The 22,087-nt window shown below is 42.8% G+C and overlaps 1 protein-coding gene across 1 annotated transcript in view; it reads left to right on the top strand.

Moving 5' to 3' along the window:
• Positions 1–22,087, top strand: part of DNAH5 (dynein axonemal heavy chain 5) — a gene marked incomplete at both ends in the record, with an annotated part of 235,306 nt that overhangs the window by 95,810 nt on the left and 117,409 nt on the right. The window contains 7 exons of the mRNA XM_080933639.1: positions 2,666–2,878; positions 3,624–3,848; positions 5,236–5,408; positions 15,804–15,991; positions 16,484–16,671; positions 17,002–17,196; positions 21,335–21,469. Of these exons, the coding sequence (XP_080789765.1) occupies positions 2,666–2,878; positions 3,624–3,848; positions 5,236–5,408; positions 15,804–15,991; positions 16,484–16,671; positions 17,002–17,196; positions 21,335–21,469 (1,317 nt within the window). The remainder of the gene's footprint in view (positions 1–2,665; positions 2,879–3,623; positions 3,849–5,235; positions 5,409–15,803; positions 15,992–16,483; positions 16,672–17,001; positions 17,197–21,334; positions 21,470–22,087) is intronic.

Genomic DNA, 22,087 nt, shown 5'->3' on the forward strand with positions numbered 1-22,087 from the left:
ATTGTGTCCTGGATTTCCTGGATGCTTTGGGTTAGGAGTGTTTTGCATTTTGCATTTTTTGACTATTGTATCAATGTTTTTTGTGGTATCTTCTGCCCATTAGATTTTTTTTTTTTGTATTTCTTTTATTCTTCTGGTGATGCTTGCATTTATGACTCTTGATCTCTTTCCTAGGTTTTCTATCTCCAGGGTTGTCTCTCTTTGTGATTTCTTTATTGTTTCTATTTACAGTTTTAGATCCTGGATGGTTATGTTCAATTATTTCATCTGTTTGTTTGTGTTTTCCTGTTATTCCTTAAGGGATTTTTGTGTTTCCTATTTAAGGGCTTCTACTCCTTTCCCTGTGTTCTCCTGTATTTCTTTAAGGGATTTATTTATGTCCTTCTTAAAGTCCTCTATCATCCTCATAAGATGTGATTTTAAACCAGAATCTTGCTTTTCCGGTGTAGTAGGGCATCCAAGACTTTCTGTGGTGGGGGAACTGGGTTCTGATGATGCCAAGTAGACTTGGTTTCTGTTGCTTATGTTATTGGTTAGCTTTTCACCATCTGGTTATCTCTGGTGTTAATTGGTCCTGCTGTCTTTGATTGGAGCCTCTTTCTCCTGTGAGTCTGTGATCATGGGTGTACCAGTACTCTTTGGGCAGGATTTGTGTATGGGGAGCTGTGTCACAGGGTTAGCTCTGAGTTGCTGATGGAATAATTCTAAAGAATTCTTTCCTCAGTTCCTCTGTGGTTCCTGTGTCCTGTGGTCTCCTGGCCGGTCCCTCTTTGGCCAGTTATTGGAACAAAAGTGTTGGTCTCACCTGTGAACATAGGGGTGAAAGTACTTCTGTGAGACCAGCTCTCTCCCAGGCTCAGATGAAGACTTATATACATTCTACTTTTACTCTATTCTGTTGTTGTTGTTATTTTGAGATATGAGCTCATTGTGTAACAAAGGCTAGTCCAGAACTCATTCCACACCACAGGCTGGTTTCAAGATTGTAATTCTCCTACCTCATTTCTCCAAGTGCTGGGATCAGACACATTTGCAATAATAGCCAGCATGTCTAACAATTTTTATTGAGGCCAACACTGAAGATGGTCTAAAACACTGTTTCTTTTCTGGCAGTAGTTCATCTTTGTGTTTGTATTTAACAATAATGTAATTTTTTAATTAAGAAAATATATTATGTCAAGAAGGAAGTTCTTCATGACATTTGGGGAAATCTTTCTGCTATCGTACTGGATTTTTCTTCAACAGAAAATCTTTTCACAGTTTTAGGCTGAGGAGCAAAGGCTGTTTATCTCCTAGTTGGTAGGTTAAATGCCTACTAACCTTTAGCCTCTGTGTGACAGTCACTTCTGCAGATAATGCTGCCTTTGCTTGTTTGTTTGTTTCCACCACAAAGTTGGAAGGTACATCCAGAAAATGTACACACTCAGGTCCTGATTTTGTGGGTTCTAAATTTTATAAAATTATAAGTACCAAATGCAACTAAAGAGGACATAACACAGCACTATGTTTCAGCCCCCAAATAATGGTGTTTTGCTGGTTTACCTTTGAAAACTAAAGAGCATTCATTGCCTTGGCACCATTTTGCTTGTCATACATATGGGTAGAGATTCAGAATGGGTGCCTTCCTTTGTTGACTGACACATACAAGGAATTTGGTCTTAGTTCTGTCTTCCATAAAGAGTTCCATCAGACTCTAGGCCTTGAACTCTAGAGAGCATGCTCTTCTCATAATGCTGCCCTGCCCAGAGACTGAAGGGAACTGAGCAGGATAGGGTTGCATTTGGTCAGAAGACACAGGAGACTCCTCTCCTGGAAGATCATGGGGCTTGGCACAGAGTTGGAACTACTTTGTCATGGCTCCATTCTCATTATCCTATTGATTATGCCATTCCTAATGCCAACCCAATAATCATGTGGTATGGATTTGCAGCTTCTTTGCAAGCTCCATGTAGCTTGGAGGAGTTTAGAATTTTTTTCTCTTCCATCAGAATATTTGTATTAGGTATTCCTTTTATTCCAGACTACTTTAGATATGCTTTATTTCCATAAAAATCTCAGTATTCTCAGTGCCTGTTTTTGAACAAGACCATCTCTGACCACGTAAGAGTCACAGTTTATTCCAAGTTCTCTTTCCATAAGCCATTTGGTATAATGACCTTAATATACCCTCTAAGACATAAACTATCTAGCAATGTGTAAATCCTTATCGGAACAAATGAACCATGATTAAGAGATACAGGCTGAGTTACATACCCACTTTTGACCACTGTGGTTATCTTTAAAACTTCTACTTCCAATGAAAGGTATATTGAAGAATTCAAAACAAAACAAAACAAAACAAGACACCTTTGAAGTTGAGGTTGGTGACTTGCAGGAATAATAATTAGCAAATAGAAACAAGTTCAGCACTTTAGAGTTCAGATGAGTTGAAATTGATTTGATTTTTTATTCTATAGATTTTAAAACTAGCTTTAGATTTCTTTGATAGATTTTAGAACTAGCTTTTGGTTGATGCTTTGAAATGACCTTCTATCCTGTTTTGCCTTCTATTTTATGATTTGTGCCTTAACTTGTAATGAGAAGGGTGGCACCGACAAAGGGCACAGAGGAAGGGTATTTCTTATTTTTATAATAACACAGCTATCCTTTTCATCTCCTAATGCAGATCTATGATCGGATTCTGTCAGTTTCCTCGAGGGAGGGTGAGACAATTGAACTGGACAAGCCTGTGTTGGCAGAGGGCAATGTGGAGGTCTGGCTGAATTCTCTGCTGGAGGAATCTCAGTTCTCATTACATCTAGTGATTCGCCAGGCAGCTGCAAATATTCAAGAATCCGGTTTCCAATTGATTGAATTTCTTTCCTCCTTCCCTGCTCAGGTCAGTGGACTCAAATTGGAAAGTAATTTTTTTTTTATAAAACAGTCATTTTAAATCTTAGATATTGCCTATATATGTCTTATAAACTGTGCATTTTTTATTCTGACCAAATATTAAGATTTTCTTAAGGACTTACCAAATATGGATTAAAGATTTCAACTATTGGTTATTTGGTTATATATAATGGTATACTTAAATATGACTTGGTGTAACAGATACTTAACATACTTTTAAAACTTAAGATAGTTTTTCTCTTATGAAATCTTTGTATGTAGCAATATACATAGATCATAAATGTGTACTCTGAGTACATTTAACTAGAAAAATATTCTTTAGTATTAAAATACTTTTAGTCCTTGTGATCAATAAAGAATTTTATGAGTGTCTGCTATATGCAAGCACTGTGCCCATTTGAGTAAAGCCAACTTAATTTAATTCCTTATTTGCAAATGAGTTTAAAATCTGTTTGGAGAGAAGTGTGAACTAAACATGTGTGATCTAAGATCCCGAGAGACACAAGCACTATAAAGAGCTTCCCATAGATAAGCAACATGAACTGAGTTTGTGGACTTTGAAACAAATCAAAAAATTGATATCAAGGCCATCCATTTGTATATTAACTATGACAATCAGTTATGCTGTGGTTTCTATATAAACTTTGAATTCCATGCAATTAGTGAGTGTACTGTGTACATTCTCACAAAGCCTTATCCTTTTTCATTTGTTTGTTTAAAACTTCTACAAGGTTGGGTTATTAGGCATTCAAATGCTATGGACCCGGGACTCAGAAGAAGCCCTTCGAAATGCCAAGTTTGATAAGAAAATCATGCAGAAGACCAACCAGTCCTTCCTAGAATTACTGAACACGCTGATTGAGATTACCACAAAGGACCTGAGTTCCGTGGAGCGGGTTAAATACGAGACTCTGATTACTATTCACGTGCACCAAAGGGACATCTTTGATGACCTGGTAAATGCTTTATAAATGTTGTATCATATACAGCAAAAGCAAACTCCGGATGCCATCTGCGTTCGCCCACTGGATTGATTAGATTGAATTCGTGAAAAGGTCAGATTCGGGCAGAGGCTTACTGGTATCAGAGCACACATGTCAAACTGTCTTTTTGGCCTTAAGCTGGAATTTCTGTCATATTCCCATAATCTATGCCACATCGCTGGGGAAAGGAGGAATTACTTTCTAAAATGCCATGCAGCACCCCCAGATCTTTTCTCTCTCTTGCTTCCCTTGTAGTGGTTGGTCCAACATGGCCGCTTTTTTTTTGGGGGGGGGGGCAGATATAGACACACTTGGCAGTAGAGTTGCTTAACATTTCTTTGGGGTGTTTGACGAACACCACCCTTAAACACAAGTTCTTTATGCTTGTTGATTGTGACGTGGCCAATGTCACGCGGAGAGGGATGGAAGGGAGATGCATAGCTACATTTCTGCAGCCTGTAAGAAGAATTTAGGATTGTCTGCCTCTGTACATCGCAATATTAGGAGAGAGGCAAGAAGCACTTAACGCGCAGTTTTCTGGATTGTGCCTCAGCCTCACCAGGTTAGAAAAGATTATGAAAGATTGGCCCTGAGGTGGCGGAATCAGAGGACTGAGGTTCCAAACTGCTTTGTCCTAATCTGCTCACCTACTATCTAAGCTCACTGCGTGGCTCCTAGAGAAATAAAGGGCACTAAGAAAAAGGGCACAGGGCAGGTTTGGACTTTTTATTTGTCAAAAAGAATTAAGCAAATTGTCTTAAAGTTCTGGTAAACATTTTTGACAAAACCACCTCCAGGTATTAGGCTTTCATTGAATTGTTAGGATTTTTGGCATGTTGAAAATCTATAGGGGAAAAAATGGCAAAAAACCAAAACAAAACCAAAAAACCAAACCAAAACCAAACAAAAAAAAAAAAAAACCAAACCAAACCAACCAACCAAACAACAACAACAAAAAAAACCACCCAAATGATTTGATCATATTAAGAGATTACTTTTAGGACATTATTGTAGTTCTGTCTTTATATTCTCATAGATCGACTCTCACGGTTCAGATAATTTGGAACTATGCACAAAGGACTACAGTTCTAGAAGCAACTCTTACTGTTGAAGTGTAATGCCCTTTCATGCTGAGGGGCGGAGCTGGAGTGGCCTTGGCTCCTCCCACTCTTCTAGCCCCTCAGGTTTCTGTTTGGTTGATCAGTAACTGATGGAGTCATGTGACGAGAGGCTTGCCGCCTCTCACCCTCTTGGGTCCCCCCACCCCACACCTCTACTTTGTGATCTGTGAAAATGCTAATGTGTCTACTTAGTAAGAGACTCGACTCAGGTCTAACGCAGAGTGCCTCTTGACTTTCAGTGTCACATGCACGTCAAGAGCCCTACGGACTTTGAGTGGCTGAAACAGTGCAGGTTTTATTTTAAGGACGATTCTGACAAGATGATGATCCACATCACAGACGTGGCTTTCATATACCAGAACGAGTTTTTAGGCTGCACTGACAGACTTGTCATAACTCCGCTCACAGACAGGTGATGGGGGAGTGGGGATTCTGTGGTTCTGCAGACATTTTCTAACCTGCCCAGCGTCCTGTCTCTCGGGTGGCTCAGGGGACGTTTTGCCAGCAGCTCTTTTATCTCAAGGCCTTTCAAAGTCAGTATTTCTACCTTTGAACCTGTGTCTTCCCATGGGATTTGGGCTGGTGGTCGAAACAAACCCTGTTTCTCTTGCCTTCAGTTCTACAAAGGCAAAGTGGAAACGCCTCTGTGAACACTGAGTGGACAGGGAAGGAACTAATCATTGTGTGCTGCGCGGTGTGAATCGCACTGGGCATCAGAGGTTATTTATTAACTTCAGCACCTGTTGTTCTTCGGAGGAACAGTTAAGGTGTTTTTAAAAGGAATTTGAGAGAAGGACAGTTGAAACCTGGAAGACTAGTGTGGCTGTGTGCGCGGGGGAGGATGTGGGCATTGCCATTTCTCTTCCCTTCGCCTGTCACTTGCCATTTATGCTGGTTAAGGACAACTCTCAGCTTCCAGGGGAGCAAGAGACATCCAGGTCTTCCATCATCAACACCCCTCGACGTCTTTAGGGCTTTCCCCACACAGAGAGAGAGCCAACTGAAAATGAACTAGGGTCTCAGAATGAAAAAGGGAAAACTGGCGGAGTGTCAGTTCCCACCTCTCTCTTTCCCGACACAGTGAGATTCAGGGTTTCCTCTCTGAGGGCACTGTCAGTGTCCACCTTGGTCGTAGGAAGTATTTCATATTGCTGCCGCTTCTATCTAGAAAAACCTCTTGTCTCCCTTTATTTTCTGTCCCATTTCTGTGCTGTCTGTGACTCCCCTTCCTCAATGATACAGTTTCTTTCTCCCTTGCTTATCTCGAATATACTCTGTCTAGACTCGTGTTAATTTTATTCTGCTATCATAACAGATAATCACAACTTCAGATACCACAAGTATTTTAACCCTTCTGGATATCTTAAAGGCTGCATTCCCCTATAGAGACACAAGGGGACACTGTTTCCCACCTTTGAGCAGAAGTCATGCCAACTCCGTGGAGCTGCTTTGTCCCTTACCCGGTGGTGGTCTCTCCTGTCACCAGGAGAGGCACAGGCAGTGGGCTGGATTCATGCCCTGTTGTCCAGCATCCCAACTTCACCCGTCGTATGTCTTTGAGCTGCTTTACTGTCCCGTGCTTACCCAGAACAGACTGAATCTAGGAAGCCGAGGCTAACTTGTCTACCCCAAGGTCCTCACACTGATGTTTCTTCTTGTACATCCTCTTGCTGCTTGCTGCTCTATTACACATCGGGGTTCTTGTCTCCATACACATCGGGGTTCTTGTCTCCAGCTGCACATGGCATTAAAGAACATCTAGATGCTGACCCGGACCACACACAGCCACAGTGCCTTCCCTGAGCTCCTGGCACGTGAATCTATCCAACTACTGACATGACTTGCCTATCTGGATGCTCATAGACTATTGAACTACAGCGTGTTTGCTCAGCTCTTACCCTTTTCATTCTAGCTGTTGGTCATTCTATTTTATTCCTGTGCTGTCCACATCCTAACTCTGGAATCTTCTACCCTGATTTTTATTTTTTAAACCCCCTTCTGCAACCTTTTGTGATCCACCACAATCCCTAGACTATTGGCATAGGCTCTTAGCTGGTTTCCCTACATTATGTCCTGTTGTCTGTTCTCAGTATGGACAGCAGAATGTATTAAGACTGTGTCATGTCTTAACCTCCAGCCCTCTACTTTGGCTCCAGAGAGTCAAGGCTACTGTCACATTATCTTAGGGAGCCTGGCACAGGCCACCCTGGCCACATCTGTCTTTCTTTCCTTAGTCACACTCATTCACATGCACTTTGGGAGGGGATCCTTTTCCTTTTCCTTCTCCCTTTCTCCTCTCCTTCTCTCTTCTCCCCTCTCCTCTCCTCTCCTCTCCTCCCCTTCTCTCTCCTCTCCTCTTCACTCCCCTCTCCTCTCTCCTCTCTCCCCTCTCCTTTCCTCTCCTCCCCTCTCCTTTCATCTCTCCTCCTCTCTCCTCGTCTTCCCTTTCCTCCCCTCTTCTCTCCTCTCCTCCCCTTTTCTCCCCTCTTCTCCTCTCTCCTCTCCTCCCCTCATCCCTCCCGTCCCCTCCTTTCCTTCCCTCTCCTCTTCTCTCCTCTTCCCTCCCCTCCCCTCTCCTATCTTCCCCTTTCTCCCCCTCTTCTTTTCCCTCCCCTCTCCTCTCCTCTCCTCTCCTCCCCTCCTCTCTCCTTTCCTTTCCTTTCCTTCACTTTACATCCTGATCACAGCCTCCTTCCTTGCCGCCACTTTCACCCCACCAAACTCCTCCCCCCCAACTACCCTCTCTTTAGAGGAAGGAAAGCCTCCCCACTGGTACCAACCTGCCCTGACACATGAAGTAGAAGCAGAATCAAGCACATTCCTCCCACTGAGGCTGGACAAGGCAGCTACCCTAGGGAAAGGGGATCCTATAGAAACCTTTTGGAGACTAAGGACTCACATGAAGACCAAGCTGCACATCTGGTACAAATGAGCAGGGGTCTAGGTCCAGCCCATGCATGCTCTTTGGTTGGTGGTTTCAGTCTCTGTGAGCCCGCACAGACCCAGGTTAGTTGACTCTGTAGGTGTTTTGTATTGTTCTTGACTCTTCCGGCTCTCTGTTCTGTGCCCCCCTTTTCTACAGGACCCTCCATGGGGGTTTTCTTAAATAGATCTAGCACAGCCTTGACTCTGTCTGGCAGAGAATGACCTGACTTCTTCACTGCCTTCATTTCTCTGCTCAGATGTCACCCCAGGGGTGTCTTGTGACTCTCATTAGACAGATGAAGTGAGTCCCAGTCCCCACAGCACTTGTACCAGTTATTATTAACCTGTTTTCTTCCTTGAAAATGCAAGCCCTGTGAGTTAGGCTTCACATGATTTACTCATTGAAATAGTCTGTCACATAATAGTTGCTAAATAAATAGTTCCTGGAGGAACAGAAAAAATTAGCTTTTTAATGATGAAGTTAAACAGAGAAATTTGAAAGTTGGGAGGAGGAAACGTTTCTACTTTTTAAAATTATTAGTTCATTTTATGTTGCTGTGCACATATTGGATATCTACTTGTCAAAATCTGAATTTCCATATACATGTGTGAGGTCTGATCTTTTTTGCTACTTGATGATCTCACCATTAAAAACCGAGAGGCTTGATGGCAAAGTGAGTATCTGCAATGTTAAGTGTGGACAGTTCTAAAATTCATTTTAGGTTTCCTCCCCCATGCTCACTTCTTGCGTGCCTTCAGCTTGAAGGCGTGAGAAGTGGGGTGTCATTTGTGGCTGGTGGTTTAGAGTACAAAGCTTTCTGCCCTTTCACAGGAAGAAAGCTCCTCACTAAAACAAACACATTATAAGGATATAATTTTGGAGGCCCCAGCACACGCTGTCAGCCGGTGCTGCCTGACCTGTGAAATCTGACAGTCATGACAGCTCTTTCTTATCTGAGGACCTTCTCATCACGTGCTTAGACCTGTTGACATTTCAGATGGTCAAATGGCCATCATAACATGATAAAAATATATTTGACCTTCCTTTAAAACTCATGGGGATGTTATTAAGGACCACCCTCCTTCCACTTCTGAGCACACACAGAGGAGGCCAGATTCATTACTGCTACTATGCAGCAGAAGCCAGATGAAACCAAGGGCAAGTGTAGCGTCCTTGTTGACCGAGGTACAGAAAAGCACAATGTATTTTCTCCCAGCACAGTGAAATAGTTTCTGTGAGTCCTCAACTCTGCCCTTAATAGCTGTGAGGTCTTGGGTGGGATCCCTGACCCAGCTCACTTGTGGTTCTTTGGAATACTTGTATGTTCTACATAGACCATCCATGAAAGTCCTCCTGTCTTAGCTGCTTTGGAAGAGATAAACCTGATAGAATAATTCAGAGAATTTATTTTAGCTCATGGAGTAAAGTCAGCCTGGGCTGCATATTCCACGTTCTCCTGAACTACAGAATGGGATCTCTCTACCCCCACCCCCCCTCTCTCACATACATACACACAAACACACACAGATGCACACACAGAGACAGAGACACATACAGACACACACAGACACATACACACAGAGAGACACATGCAGAGATATACACACAGATATATACACACACAGGGACAGATACATACACAGAGACAGAGACACACAGAGACAAAGACACAGATGCACACATAGATGCACACACAGACACGCACAGACACACAGACACACACAGACAGACACACAAACACACACACAGACACACAAACAGGCACATAGACACACAGACCCACAGAGAAGAGAGACAGAGAGAGTAGAAGACACAGAGCCAGAGAGAGACAAAAGGCAGCAGAAAGAGGGAGAAAGGTTCTGTCCACAATTTCCTTCCCCTGGGCACTTGAGTCCACCTGCAGTCATCTGATTCTTCCATCTGGGCCTCACTTGCTTCATTTTAGCACACCCAGTGATTCCAGCATACTGTGACTCCATCAGGGAATCAATCCATGGGTTAGGACAGAGGCCTGAAGAGTCAGCCATTGCTCCCCAGCTAAACAGCTATACCACCAAGTATATGAGCTTGGGGGGCAGGTTTCATTAAAATCACGATACCTCCTTTATCTGTTGGAAGTATGTTCCTCAGCAGATGCCTTAAACTATGAACAGTATTTAACATTATGGATATTATTTTTTTCTCCTACACATACAAATTCATGTTGAGATGTGGTTTATAAATTATGGATAGCAGGAGGCTATCAGTAACTAATGATAAAATTATTGTAATAAAAGTTCTACAGATATGTCTATCTCTCTTAAAATGTTCATTTTATAGACTTTATATATAATGGCAACCTCAGAGGCTGAGTGCACAGATAAGGAGGAATTGTATGTACCTTATGTGTGTCTCAGATCCTACTGTATAGTTCAGGTGGACCTGGACTTACGAAGCCCGGCTGACTTTAATTCTTGATCATTGTTCATCCGGCCTTCGTCTACTGCATCATCTTTTCTGTGTTGGCCTACTGAGTGCTGGATTTCAGGAGTACACCACTATGCCTGGCCCACTGTTTTTCTTAATCATGGAATACACACTGTTTAATGACCTTTCCTATTGCCCTTCCCCATAAGCACATAAGTGTGCCCTAGTTCAAAGTTTATACTCTATTTCTCAACATAGGGAGATCCTTGCTGGTGCATGAGCCCTGTTGCTTTCCTTCAGAAACCTTTGAGCATTTTAGAACCAAAGGGTGCAGAAAGAACTTCTATTTACTGATAGGAAGCCTCTGTAATGTTATGGATACTCAGTTGCAAAGACAGCAACAAAGTTGCAGGGTCATAGCTTTAAGGAGCTTTGCAGGACAGCAGTGACTTGCTGGAGTTGGTTCCTTACCTCTAGAGGCCGGGTTGTTGCCTGAGTCGAATAGAAAGGACTTGGCCAACAGCTATGGGCTAGCCTAAGCATCAGGTCTTCTCCTGAGATACAGAGTAGAGTTGCTCCACTGAGTGAACATCTTTCCTTATTAGTGTGTGGGAACGGAACAGGGATTTCTATTCTTGCAAGTTTCTCTGTTCATGCGTTAACATGGAGAACATCTTGTAGGTGGTGATTGTCTAAGACTGCTTTGGAAGAATGGTGACAGGCAAGGAGGAGAAACTTGTTGGGAGGGCAAGTGTTCATCTGGTTTCTCACCAGGCTTCTTCCTCCTTGGCCAGGCTGGTTGCTCACTTGGATTTCAGGAACTTATTTCTAATAGAGAACCTTACAGATCATAGTCACTAGGTTTTTTTCTGAGTTATTTCTCAGGTCCATATGAATACTTTTATATTTATCCACAGGAAACAAAACTGGGCCAGGTTATGGATTATTTTCTTTCTTTTTTTATTGGATATTCTTTGTATTTACCTTTCAGATGTCATCCCCTTTCCTCCAATCCCATCTCCCCTCCCCCTCCCATTGCCTTCATGAAGGTGCTCCCTCTCCCAACCACCCTCTCCCACCTCAGTGTCTTGGCATTCCCATACACTGGGATAGTGAGTCTTTGCTGGACCATGAATTATTTTCTTTGGCAACACCAGGTGGTGCTGGGAATCAAATAATCTATTATCAGATTTCCAGGGTAAAATTTTTCCTTTACAGGCTTTCTTATATTTGCTCACTCGGTCTTTCATGTATTATCCTCATATGAGACGTGTATGGAATTGCAGGTACTCACAGGGTGCCTTGCAACAAAATTCTCTAGCAATGTGTTGTTTAAAACCAAGATTTTGTGGGGCTGAGGAGACGACTCAGGGCTTGAGGGTACTTGTGGCTTTTGCAGAGGGTCTGGGTTCGCCTCCTCGTAGCTGCATCACAACCCACAGCTATCTGTAGGTCCGGCGCCTTCCTTCCTGTAGCCTCTATAGGCTCCCTGTCACACATGGTACATGTAAAGTTATACACAATGAATGCCTCTATTAAATGATCCCCAAGCTGATGAATAGGATGTATTTATTTTACTCTTTTTCTCATGCTTTGAATTGAACTCCTATTTAGCTGCATCCCAAGATTTGAGGTTTTTGTGGGAGACAAGATCTCACAGTACAGCTCAAGCTGACTTTGACCCTTTTATGTACCCCAGCTGCTCTTGAATTCATGATCCTTCTGCTTCTTGGAATACAGCACATGTTGCCATGACCAGTTTATTTTTTAGTTTTTTCAAAAATAAAAATTTGTATGTACTTTTGAGGTCTACAACCCAATGTGGTAGACAGGGATAGTAAGTGGTGACTTCCGTGATGCATGTCAACTGGCAGCTCACAGTTACTCATTTTGGAGGGAAGCTTAGCTAAAATCTACAAACTTTTATGAGGACTCCTAGTACAATATAGGCTTATTAACTTTAATCCTATAATATAATTGCATTATCTGCTATCTACATTTACTGACCCTACAAAGTTGATAGGAACCATCTACCTTACATCTTATTTCTTATCTCCATTTCTGCCTCTGGCCATTATTTATTTAGTTTCTAGACATTCTGCCTACCTTCTTCCTAGCATGTGATAAAAATCATTATGTCTTTTGGTGTCTGGCTTATTTTACTTAGCAAAATTTCCTCCATCAGGTGTCTCAAATGGTAAGGTTTGATTTTATATCTGACTATATTTTTCTCTTCCCCTCTCCTTCCAGTCCTTCCCCCTTTTCTTCCTCCCACACCTATACTTCCTCTATTTCTCTTCAGAAATGGGGAAGCCTTTCCCGAATAGCAACCAACCCTGACATATCAAGTTGCAGTGAGATGAGGCGATCCTCTCCTGTTGAGGCCAGACAGGCGGCCCAGTAGGAGGAAAGGGACCCAGAGGCAGTCAGCAGGATCACAGTCAGCCCCTGCTCCCACTGTTAGGAGTCTCACAGGAAGACCAAGCCGCATAAGTGTAAGATATGTGCAGAGGGGCTGGGGCAGTCCCGTGCAGGTGCTGGTTGGAGGGTCAGTCTTGTGAGCCCATGTAGACCCAGCTTAGTTGATTCTGTGGAGTTTCCTGTGGTTTCTTTAGTCTCTCTGGCTCCTCTAATCTTTTTTTCTCCTCTTCTACAGTGTTCTCCAAGCTCAGCCTAGTGTCTGGCTATGGGTCTCTGCACCTATTTCTGTTAGTTGCCAGGCAAAATCTCTTTGAGGACCGTGATGCTAGGCTCCTGTGTCTGCAACTATAGCAGAATATCATTAGCAAGTGTCAGGGTGAGCTCCCTCTCACGGCATGGGCCTCGGTTGGCCCTTCCTTCAATTTCTGTTTCATTTTCACCCCGGCACATCTGGTAGGCAGGACAAATTGTAGGTCAACGGTTTTGTGGCTGGGTTGATGTTCCAGTTCCTCCCTTGGAATTCCTCCATTCTTGTTTGGTTACAGAAGATGACCAGTTTGGCTCCATATCCTCCATTGTTAGGAGTCTTAGCTAGAGTCACCCTCCTGGGGGTTTCCATTGTCTTAGATTTCTACCTCATCCCAGAGATGCCCCCCTACTGATTTCACTTCCCACTCCCTATGTCCTCCCCGCACTTGGTCCCTCCTGTTCCCCTCTCCACCCCTCTATCCACCCTCTATCTATTTTATTTTTCCTTCTCAATGAGATTTAAGCATCTTCCCTTGGGCTCTCCTTGTTAACTCCTTGTTACTTAGTTTCTTTGTGTCTGTGGGTTGTAGCACAGTTACCCTATACTTTATGGCCATATGAGTTTGTCTTTTTGAGTCTGGGCTACCTCACTCAGGATGATATTTTCTAGTTCCATCCATTTAGGATTCAAAATTCATGATGTCATTGTATATAAAGGCTAATTAATATTCCATGTGTAAATATACTACATTTTCTTTATCCATTCATCCATTAAGGAGCAACTAGGTTGTTTCCAGTGGCTATTAATAATAAAGTTTCTATGAGCCTAGTTGAGCAAATGTCCTTGTAGTACGGTGGAGCGTCCTTTGGGTTTATATGTGAGAGAGACATAGCTAGGTCTTGAGGTAGATCTACTTCCAATTTTCTGAGAAAACACCAAATTGGTTTTCAAAGTGGCGATACAGGCTTGCACTCGCACCAGCAATAGAGGAGTGTTCCCCTTGCTCCACATCATCTTTAGCATGAACTGTTGCTTCCGTTTTTGATCTTAGCTATTTAGAGAGGTATAAAATGAACTCTCCGTTGTTTTTTTTACTTTTTATTTATTTATTTATTTATTTATTTATTTATATTAATCATTTTATTCCTTTACATCTCAATGATATCCCACTTTCCGGTAAACCGTCCACCGGCCCCCCACCCCATATCCGCCCTCCCCTCTCCCCCTTGGCTATATGAGAGTGCTCCCCCAGCCACCTACATTCCCTTGCTCTACCATCATCTCCCTACTCTGGAGCATCAAGCCTCCCTAGGACCAAGGGCCTCCCCTCCCGTTGCTGTCAGACAAGGCCACCCTCTGCTACCTATGTATCGGGAGCCATGGGTTCCTCCAGGTACACTCCTTGGTTGGTGGTCTAGACGGTGTGAGAACTGGGTGGTCAGGCCAGCCAATGTTGTTCTTTTAATGGGGTTGCAATCCCCCTTCACTCCTCCAGTCCTTCTGCCACATCCTCCACCTGGTTCCCTGAGCTCTGTCTGATGGTTGGCTCGAAGCATCCACATCTGCTTTGGTCAGTTGTTGGCCAGACTTTCTCAGGAACTGCCGCACTAGGTTCCTGTCAGCAAGCACCTCCCGACAACAGTGTTGGGTTTGGTGTCTGCAGACATGATGGATCCTCGGGTAGGGCAGTCACTGGTTGACTTCCTTCAGTCTCTGTCCCATTGTTCTGTCTCCGTTCTTCCTTTGGACAGAAAATTTCTGGGTTAAGCACTGAGATGGGGAAGCATTTTCTTATCCCTAGATTGCCTGTCTGCGGGAGGTCGTCTTTCCAGTATCTGTCTCCTTCTCGGTGCATTCTGGCTACAGCCATCCCTGCTGGGTCCTGGTTTGATCCCTGGCATACGTGGGAACTGGAAGGTGTGAGTGTCTCTGGCTCAGTTGCTCTCTTTTTAAAGACTAAAAAGTGTTCTTTTCTATAAAACCTTATTTCGAAAAGTTCATTTATTCATTGACTGTTGCATATTTTTATGTCTATTGTGAACATTAATTACCTGACAATTGGGTCTTTTCTTGGCCTCCAGTAAACATAGCGGAGCAGATATTTATGATGGGGCAATTTTATTTTATTTTGTGTATGCACCCAGATGAGAGATTGTGGAGTTTATGTTAGTGCACGCTTTCTTTTTTCCCTTCTTTCTCTCTCTCTCTTTCCCTTCCTTCCTTCCTTCCTTCCTTCCTTCCCTTTTTTTTTCTGGGGGAGAAAGTTTATACCAGTTACCATAATGACTTTACCAAGTCACATCTTCACCGACAGTATATAACCCGCTCATCAATTCCTGTCTTTACCGTTTTTTAGTAACGTCTCCTTTCGGGTGCCAGGTGATATGTAGCAATGTGCATGTCCCTCACGGTCAGTGAGCCTGACTCAGTGTTAGTCTTTTGATACTAATAGACTTGTAGGAAAGGCCTGCAGATAAATGTTGTCAATTTTCTATACTATTTTCTCGTGTGTATGCATTTGAATAATTATAATAAATATCATCATAAAGCCTGAAAATGTCAGTAAGGAAATTTTTGTAACTTTTTACATACTTCTCAAACACATTTGGCCAGAGATGACCCCCCCTTCCACACATGCCAACATACATGAAGATATATGTCTTAGGACGTAGGTTTGGAAATTATGTCTGGGGAGACTGATCCTCTTTCTGCATCTTTTAAACATGCACAGGTTTGTTTCTCTGTGACAGCTGAGCGCCTTCGGGATGCCCTAACACGTTTCTAACTCCCAGCTGTCTCTGCAGGTGCTATATCACATTGGCTCAAGCTCTAGGCATGAGCATGGGAGGAGCCCCTGCTGGTCCTGCAGGGACAGGCAAGACAGAGACCACCAAGGACATGGGCCGGTGTCTTGGGAAGTACGTTGTAGTTTTCAACTGCTCGGACCAGATGGATTTCCGGGGACTTGGGCGGATATTCAAAGGCAAGTGCTGTGCTTTTCAGTCACTGAGAAATTTCAGGCCAGGTGAAATTTCTTGTTAAAAGATTTATCTCTCTGGGTGGTCCAGCTCCCTGGCGGCCAGTGTCTAGGTTGTTGGAAACTTGATTCAGTCTGCAGCAGCAACAATGGCAAAAGATTTGTATCTTTGTTTTTTTTTTTTTTCAAGAGCTGGATACATTTTGGTGTCTGTTTCCCTGGCTTGCTTTATATGACAAGCTCCAGTCTTAGCAACACTAGGTGGATGGGATGCTCATGTAATTTTCCCTTTGTAAAGCACTTGTCGTCAGAAATATGGTTGATTGTTTACAGACAGCCTGCCAACGTCTCAGCTGTTTGGGGCCTGTGGATGCATGATTTATTTTCTAAGCCCCAGTTTTGAACAAATGGATCTCTGGCTCCTTTTGGCAGCTGTGTAATGTCCGTTTTCTCGGTTCTCAGAAATGATGCACTAATTGGATTTTTCTGTTTAATTTCCTTTCTAAGGGCTGGCGCAGTCTGGGTCCTGGGGTTGCTTTGATGAGTTCAACCGCATCGACCTACCAGTCCTGTCTGTGGCAGCACAGCAAATCTCCATCATCCTCACATGTAAAAAGGAGCACAAAAAGTCTTTCATTTTTACTGATGGAGATAATGTGAGCATGAACCCAGAATTTGGACTTTTTCTAACCATGGTGAGTAAGGTATTGCTAGAAGAGCCGGCCATTGAAATGCAACTCAGCCTTGTCATTGTAGCTCACACCACTCCCCGGTCCTGTGTGTCACCTGAGCATCATGCCCAGCAATGGAGATTGTAATGATCATTTCTGTTCGAAAACCTTTAGGAGCTAAACGAAGCTTGCATGACTTAGATGGTCCAGGCAAAGGAAGGGAGAGATATGTAAATGAGCCGCCCACTTGACATTCCAGATCTGTGTTGTGTGCATAATGAGTCTCTTAATGGACAGTGTTTCCTAACTGTCCCAGGAGTGTGTCATTCATCCTTGGGTTTTGCTTCCATTTAGAACCCTGGCTACGCTGGGCGCCAGGAACTCCCTGAGAACTTGAAGATCAACTTCCGCTCCGTCGCCATGATGGTGCCGGATCGGCAGATTATCATCAGGGTGAAGCTGGCCAGCTGTGGCTTCATCGACAACGTAGTTCTGGCCAGAAAATTTTTCACGCTCTATCAGCTGTGTGAGGAGCAGCTCTCGAAGCAGGTGTGCTATTCGGAAGGTCTTTATGGAGTTAGCTGCATTCTTTCTTTCTTTCTTCTTTTTCTTTTTCTTTTTCTGTTTACTCGAACATTCCCATTTCTTTTAAAAATTGTTTGGAAATTTCATACAAGAGAACAATGTCTTTTGATGAAGTTACCTCATATTCTGTCGCCTCCAATTCCTACTTTATCCCCTTTACCACTTTTCTCTCTAGATTTCATGTGTTCTTAAAACCATCAATCAAGTCCCCATCAATTGAGTGCCCATATATGCGTGAATGTAAAACTATTATCTACTGGAGCTTGGGTTGCCTCACAGGCTTGATGTTTGTTAAAAACCAACTTACCCTCTCCCAGAAGCTGCCAGTTACCAATAGCTCTTTGGCTTAGACTAGAACTCTTGACAATGTACCTTTGGCACTAAGTATAAAATGACTGGAGTGTGTGTGTGTGTGTGTGTGTGTGTGTGTGTGTGTGTGTGTGTGTGTAGGTTAATGTGCATTGTGCGTACACAGGCAAGTGGAGGCTAGAGGTCAGCTTCATGAACTGTTTCTAAGGTACTGTCCACCTTGGCTTGTGACACAGTGTCTCTCCCTGGCCTTAGGCTAACTGAGTAACTAGGATGGGTGAGAACTATCTGTTTCTGTCTTTCCAGGGCAATGAATTTATGTGTGTGCCACCATGCCTGGCCCCCCTCAAACCCCTCATTGGTTTTCAAACTGATATCAGATCTTATGGTTACACAGCAAGCACTTGACCTGCAGAGTTATCTCCCAAGACCCAACAAAATTGATTTTTTTTCTAGACTTCTGTTAAGAAATACATTTAAAGGAATGGCTATTTCTGGCACAGAAGTGATATGGTTACTCTGCAAACTGACTTACGAGCTATAAAATGAATGGTATTGCTGTTGACAAGTTACATAACCTGTGTGTGCATCATGGTGTATGAGGTGATGTCACAGTTTTTAGGAACTTCTGTCTATTGACCCCCAAGCTGGCCCAAGTATTTAACTAAGCTTGTTGACTAATTGCTTTTTCTGTTGTAAACTTCTCGATAGTTTCCTATATGTTTGGGATAGCAGATAAAGCCCTCATGAGAATTAATGGCTAGGAGACATGAGTTAATCACATCATCACATCTGTATTAATTATCTATCACTGGCTAACTATTTTAGTCATAAGCTCAGTGGCTTGAATGAGTAGAAGACATTTCCATGTCTGAGGAACTGAAGCCAGCTTCTGTGTGTCTGATATGTGTCAGAAGGTCACAGTGAAGGTACTAGCCAGAGTCTTGATTCCATCTCACTATTGATTGGGCATCAGTTTATTGAATTGTCTTCTCTTTCCCTTCTGTTCCTTGGCTGTGAAGAATGTTCAATGTCCCTGACTCCAACCCTTGTCTTCACCATTTCTGCACTCCACTCCTATGGTCACTTCCACAAATCCACCATGAAATGAGAGGAATCAATACACACAGAGTGGCCATCCCCTTGCAGATACCACTTCAGGCCCATGGATTTAACACTATTCCATTTCTCAAAGAAAGTTTTCCCTTGTCCACTGACACTTTGAAGTTATCACTTCTTTTGGGCACATTTACTTAGAAGTTTATTTCTTTGTTGTTGTTCTTCGTCTTCTTTTTAATTTATTTATTAAAGAGTACACTGTTTCTGTCTTCAGGCACACCAGAAGAGAGTATCGGGTCCCATTACAGATGGTTGTGAGCCACCATGTGGTTTCAGGGAATTGAACTCAGGACCTCTGAAGAGCAGTCAGTGCTCTTAACCTTGAAGCCTCTCTTTGTTCTTCTTAAGAACTTGAATTTTGGGCTGGAGAGATGACCCAGCCGGTTAGAAAGAAAGAACTTGAAGGCAGGAACTGACCTTGAATGTGTTCTGCCCTCCACCCTTACTATGCTTTTATTTAATTATAATTTTATTTTGTAAAACATATACTGTATCAGCCATTTTAAGTGTAAAGTTCATTAGTGTTAAGTATGTTTATAACAGATCTACAAAAATTCTTTGTAACCTTTTTTTCCTTGCAAAACGAAACCATGTGACTTGACAGCACCCCTTTCCCACCTCCCAGTCCCTGGCAGCCACTATTTTAATTTTCTACCAACTTGACAGATAACTCACCTAAATAAAATCATACAGTGTTTGTTCTTCTGTGGCTATAATACCTTCCAGGTTCATCTGAGATGTGGTGTGAAGTTCCTTATTTATGTGGCTATGTAATACTCCATGTGTAAAAGTGCTGTGCTTTGCTTCTTCATTTGTCTGTGCCAGGGCATCTGGGCATCTGCACATATGAGCATCTGAGCATCTGGGCATCTGAACCTCTAGGAATCTGGGCATCTGAGCATCTGGGAATCTGGGCATCTGGGAATCTGGGCATCTGAATATCTGGGCTTCTGAGCTTCTGGGCATCTGAGCATCTGGGAATCTGGGTATCTGAGACCCTGGGCATCTGAGCCTCTAGGCATCTGGGCATCTGAGCTTCTGGGCATTTGGGCATCTGAGCATCTGAGCTTCTGGGCATCTGAGCATCTGGAAATCTGGGTATCTGAGAACCTGGGCATCTGAGCCTCTAGGCATCTGGGCATCTGAGCCTCTGGGCATCTGGGCATCTGAGCATCTGAGCACCTGGGCATCTGGGCTGCTCCCTACTTCTATCTTTGGTGAACAGTGGGGTATGAATTTTATATATCCTTGTCCAATCATCCCTTTGAGTCTAGGCTTCCCCTAGGAGTGTCACATCATATGGAAGGTCTACCTTTTAAGTTTGTGAGACAATGTCTCACTCTATTACACAGGTTGGCCTGGAACTTGCCATTTAAGTCTTGAAGTTGAAATCCTTCTTCGTTCTCCAGGTGCTGGGATGGGCCTTTGCCCAAACACCTGGCCTGATTGCTTCATTTTTAATTTTTAGAACTGCCAGCTGTATTCCACAGTGGTTGGATAATGGGATTTTAATTATTCACCTCATATATGCTAGCATTTAGAATGCAGAACTTTTATAATTATTAGACTAAGCACAAAGCTGAGGCATGGCTCCAGATTTAGTGGGATTTTCCCTCCAGGTGATTCTGGAACAGGATCTGTGCATGAGGCTTCTTTTCCTCATACTTAATATCCCTACATTATTAGTAAAAGTTTCAGTGTCATGTTTTGGTTTTCTTCTGCTCCCGAATTTCAGCTAGAGCGACACAGATGCATTTTCATATGTATGAAGGTAAAAGATTGTCACAGTCTAAGAAGAAATGTGTACCTTTCCCCCTTATCTAGACACATCTTAGTTCTAACCCAAGGACTTGAGCTAATAGCAGTATAAGGAAAGACTCTTGGATAGTCTTCAGTTTTCAACAAGCATATCAATAAAGAAACCTTTTGTTCTATTCATTTGACTTCTTAATTGTTTCATTGTGAATTTCACACCAAGCACCCCAATCACACTCATTTTCCTGTCACTCCGTTATCTATCCACCCCTGCAAACTGCTCCCCTGAAACAAAATAAAACCAATCCAAAATAAAACAAGTCTCGCCATGGAAGCCATGGTGTTTCACGGTGTGTCACATGGTGCACCCTTTTGACTAAACAGCTTTACTTGCAAATGTTCGTACACTATCGATACTGGATCCTCACTGGGACTCATCTTGGATATTCCGTTGTTTTTCCCATGTCATGAAGCTCCTTCAGCTTTGGTTCTGGAGGACCAGTCTTTTCATGTGCTCTAGCAGCTCATAGATGGGATAGCTGTTGGGGTGGGACAACTCAAAGCCCTGGACCTGGGCCTGGGTGGTAGCTGAGTTGTTCTGCTTTTCAGTTCTTCTGTGCCTGCACCATCAGGGCCAGCTTTATCAAGGTGAGGTGGAGGGTGAGGGTGGGGCCTGAGGGAGCTCTCTTCTGAGTGCTGCAGGGCGAACTTTCCTCTACCATCCCAGGAAGAGGTAGAGCTAGCTCTCCTGAGCTCACACCCTCAGAATCTGCTCGTTCACACTCTTACTTTGTTTGGTTTTTGTTTATTAAAGGTGTCAGTATTGATTTATTATCACGAATGTGATTTTCAATCAAATTCATATTGTTTCCATGGTAGGATATTGTTGGAAATATGCCTAATATCTCTCTTTCTTCAGGTTCACTATGACTTTGGTCTCAGAAATATTCTGTCTGTTTTGCGCACATTGGGGGCAGCAAAAAGAGCCAGTCCCACGGATACAGAGTCCACCATTGTGATGCGTGTGCTGCGTGACATGAACCTTTCCAAACTGGTGAGACTCATGGGGACGTATTTTACCTGCTTAAGTATGAGTTTGATGAATCAGATTTAGAAATATTTATTTAAATTTATTTAAATGCCTAATTCTCAGATCAAGTAGTGCTGGAGAGCACAGTTTAAATTATTCATTTTCAGAAGTTTTTTTTTTTTCATTTCTCAAATGGCTCACATCTAGTCAGAATTGTTTTTATTTCAATAGAATTGAATTGATTAAAAAATCAAAAGTATATACACAGCTGGAGCAATGTCTTGCAGTCAAGAACATCTAAGAACTCTGGTTGCTCTTCTAGAAGACCCAGGTTCGATCCCAGAACCTACATGGTAGCTGACTCCTATAGCACCAAGACACATACGCTACATAGTCAAAACATGACTCTGAAATATAATAATAATTTCAAAAACCCACACAATAAAGACCTAAATAGTTTAAATCATTTCTGTGTGATAGATAAAAGAAAAAGTCTTGCTTTTAGAAAGTCTTCAGAGCCTGGTAATGAGTTGTGTTAAGTTTTACAAGAATGTAATGATTTCCCATTCTTGTAGGAACTACTGATAATCAATGTCTCGCATCAATGTCTCTGTATCTAGAATGACAAAACGCTGTTTGTGT

Source organism: Micromys minutus (genome assembly GCF_963924665.1).
Source record: "Micromys minutus genome assembly, chromosome: 20".
NCBI lineage: Eukaryota > Metazoa > Chordata > Mammalia > Rodentia > Muridae > Micromys > Micromys minutus.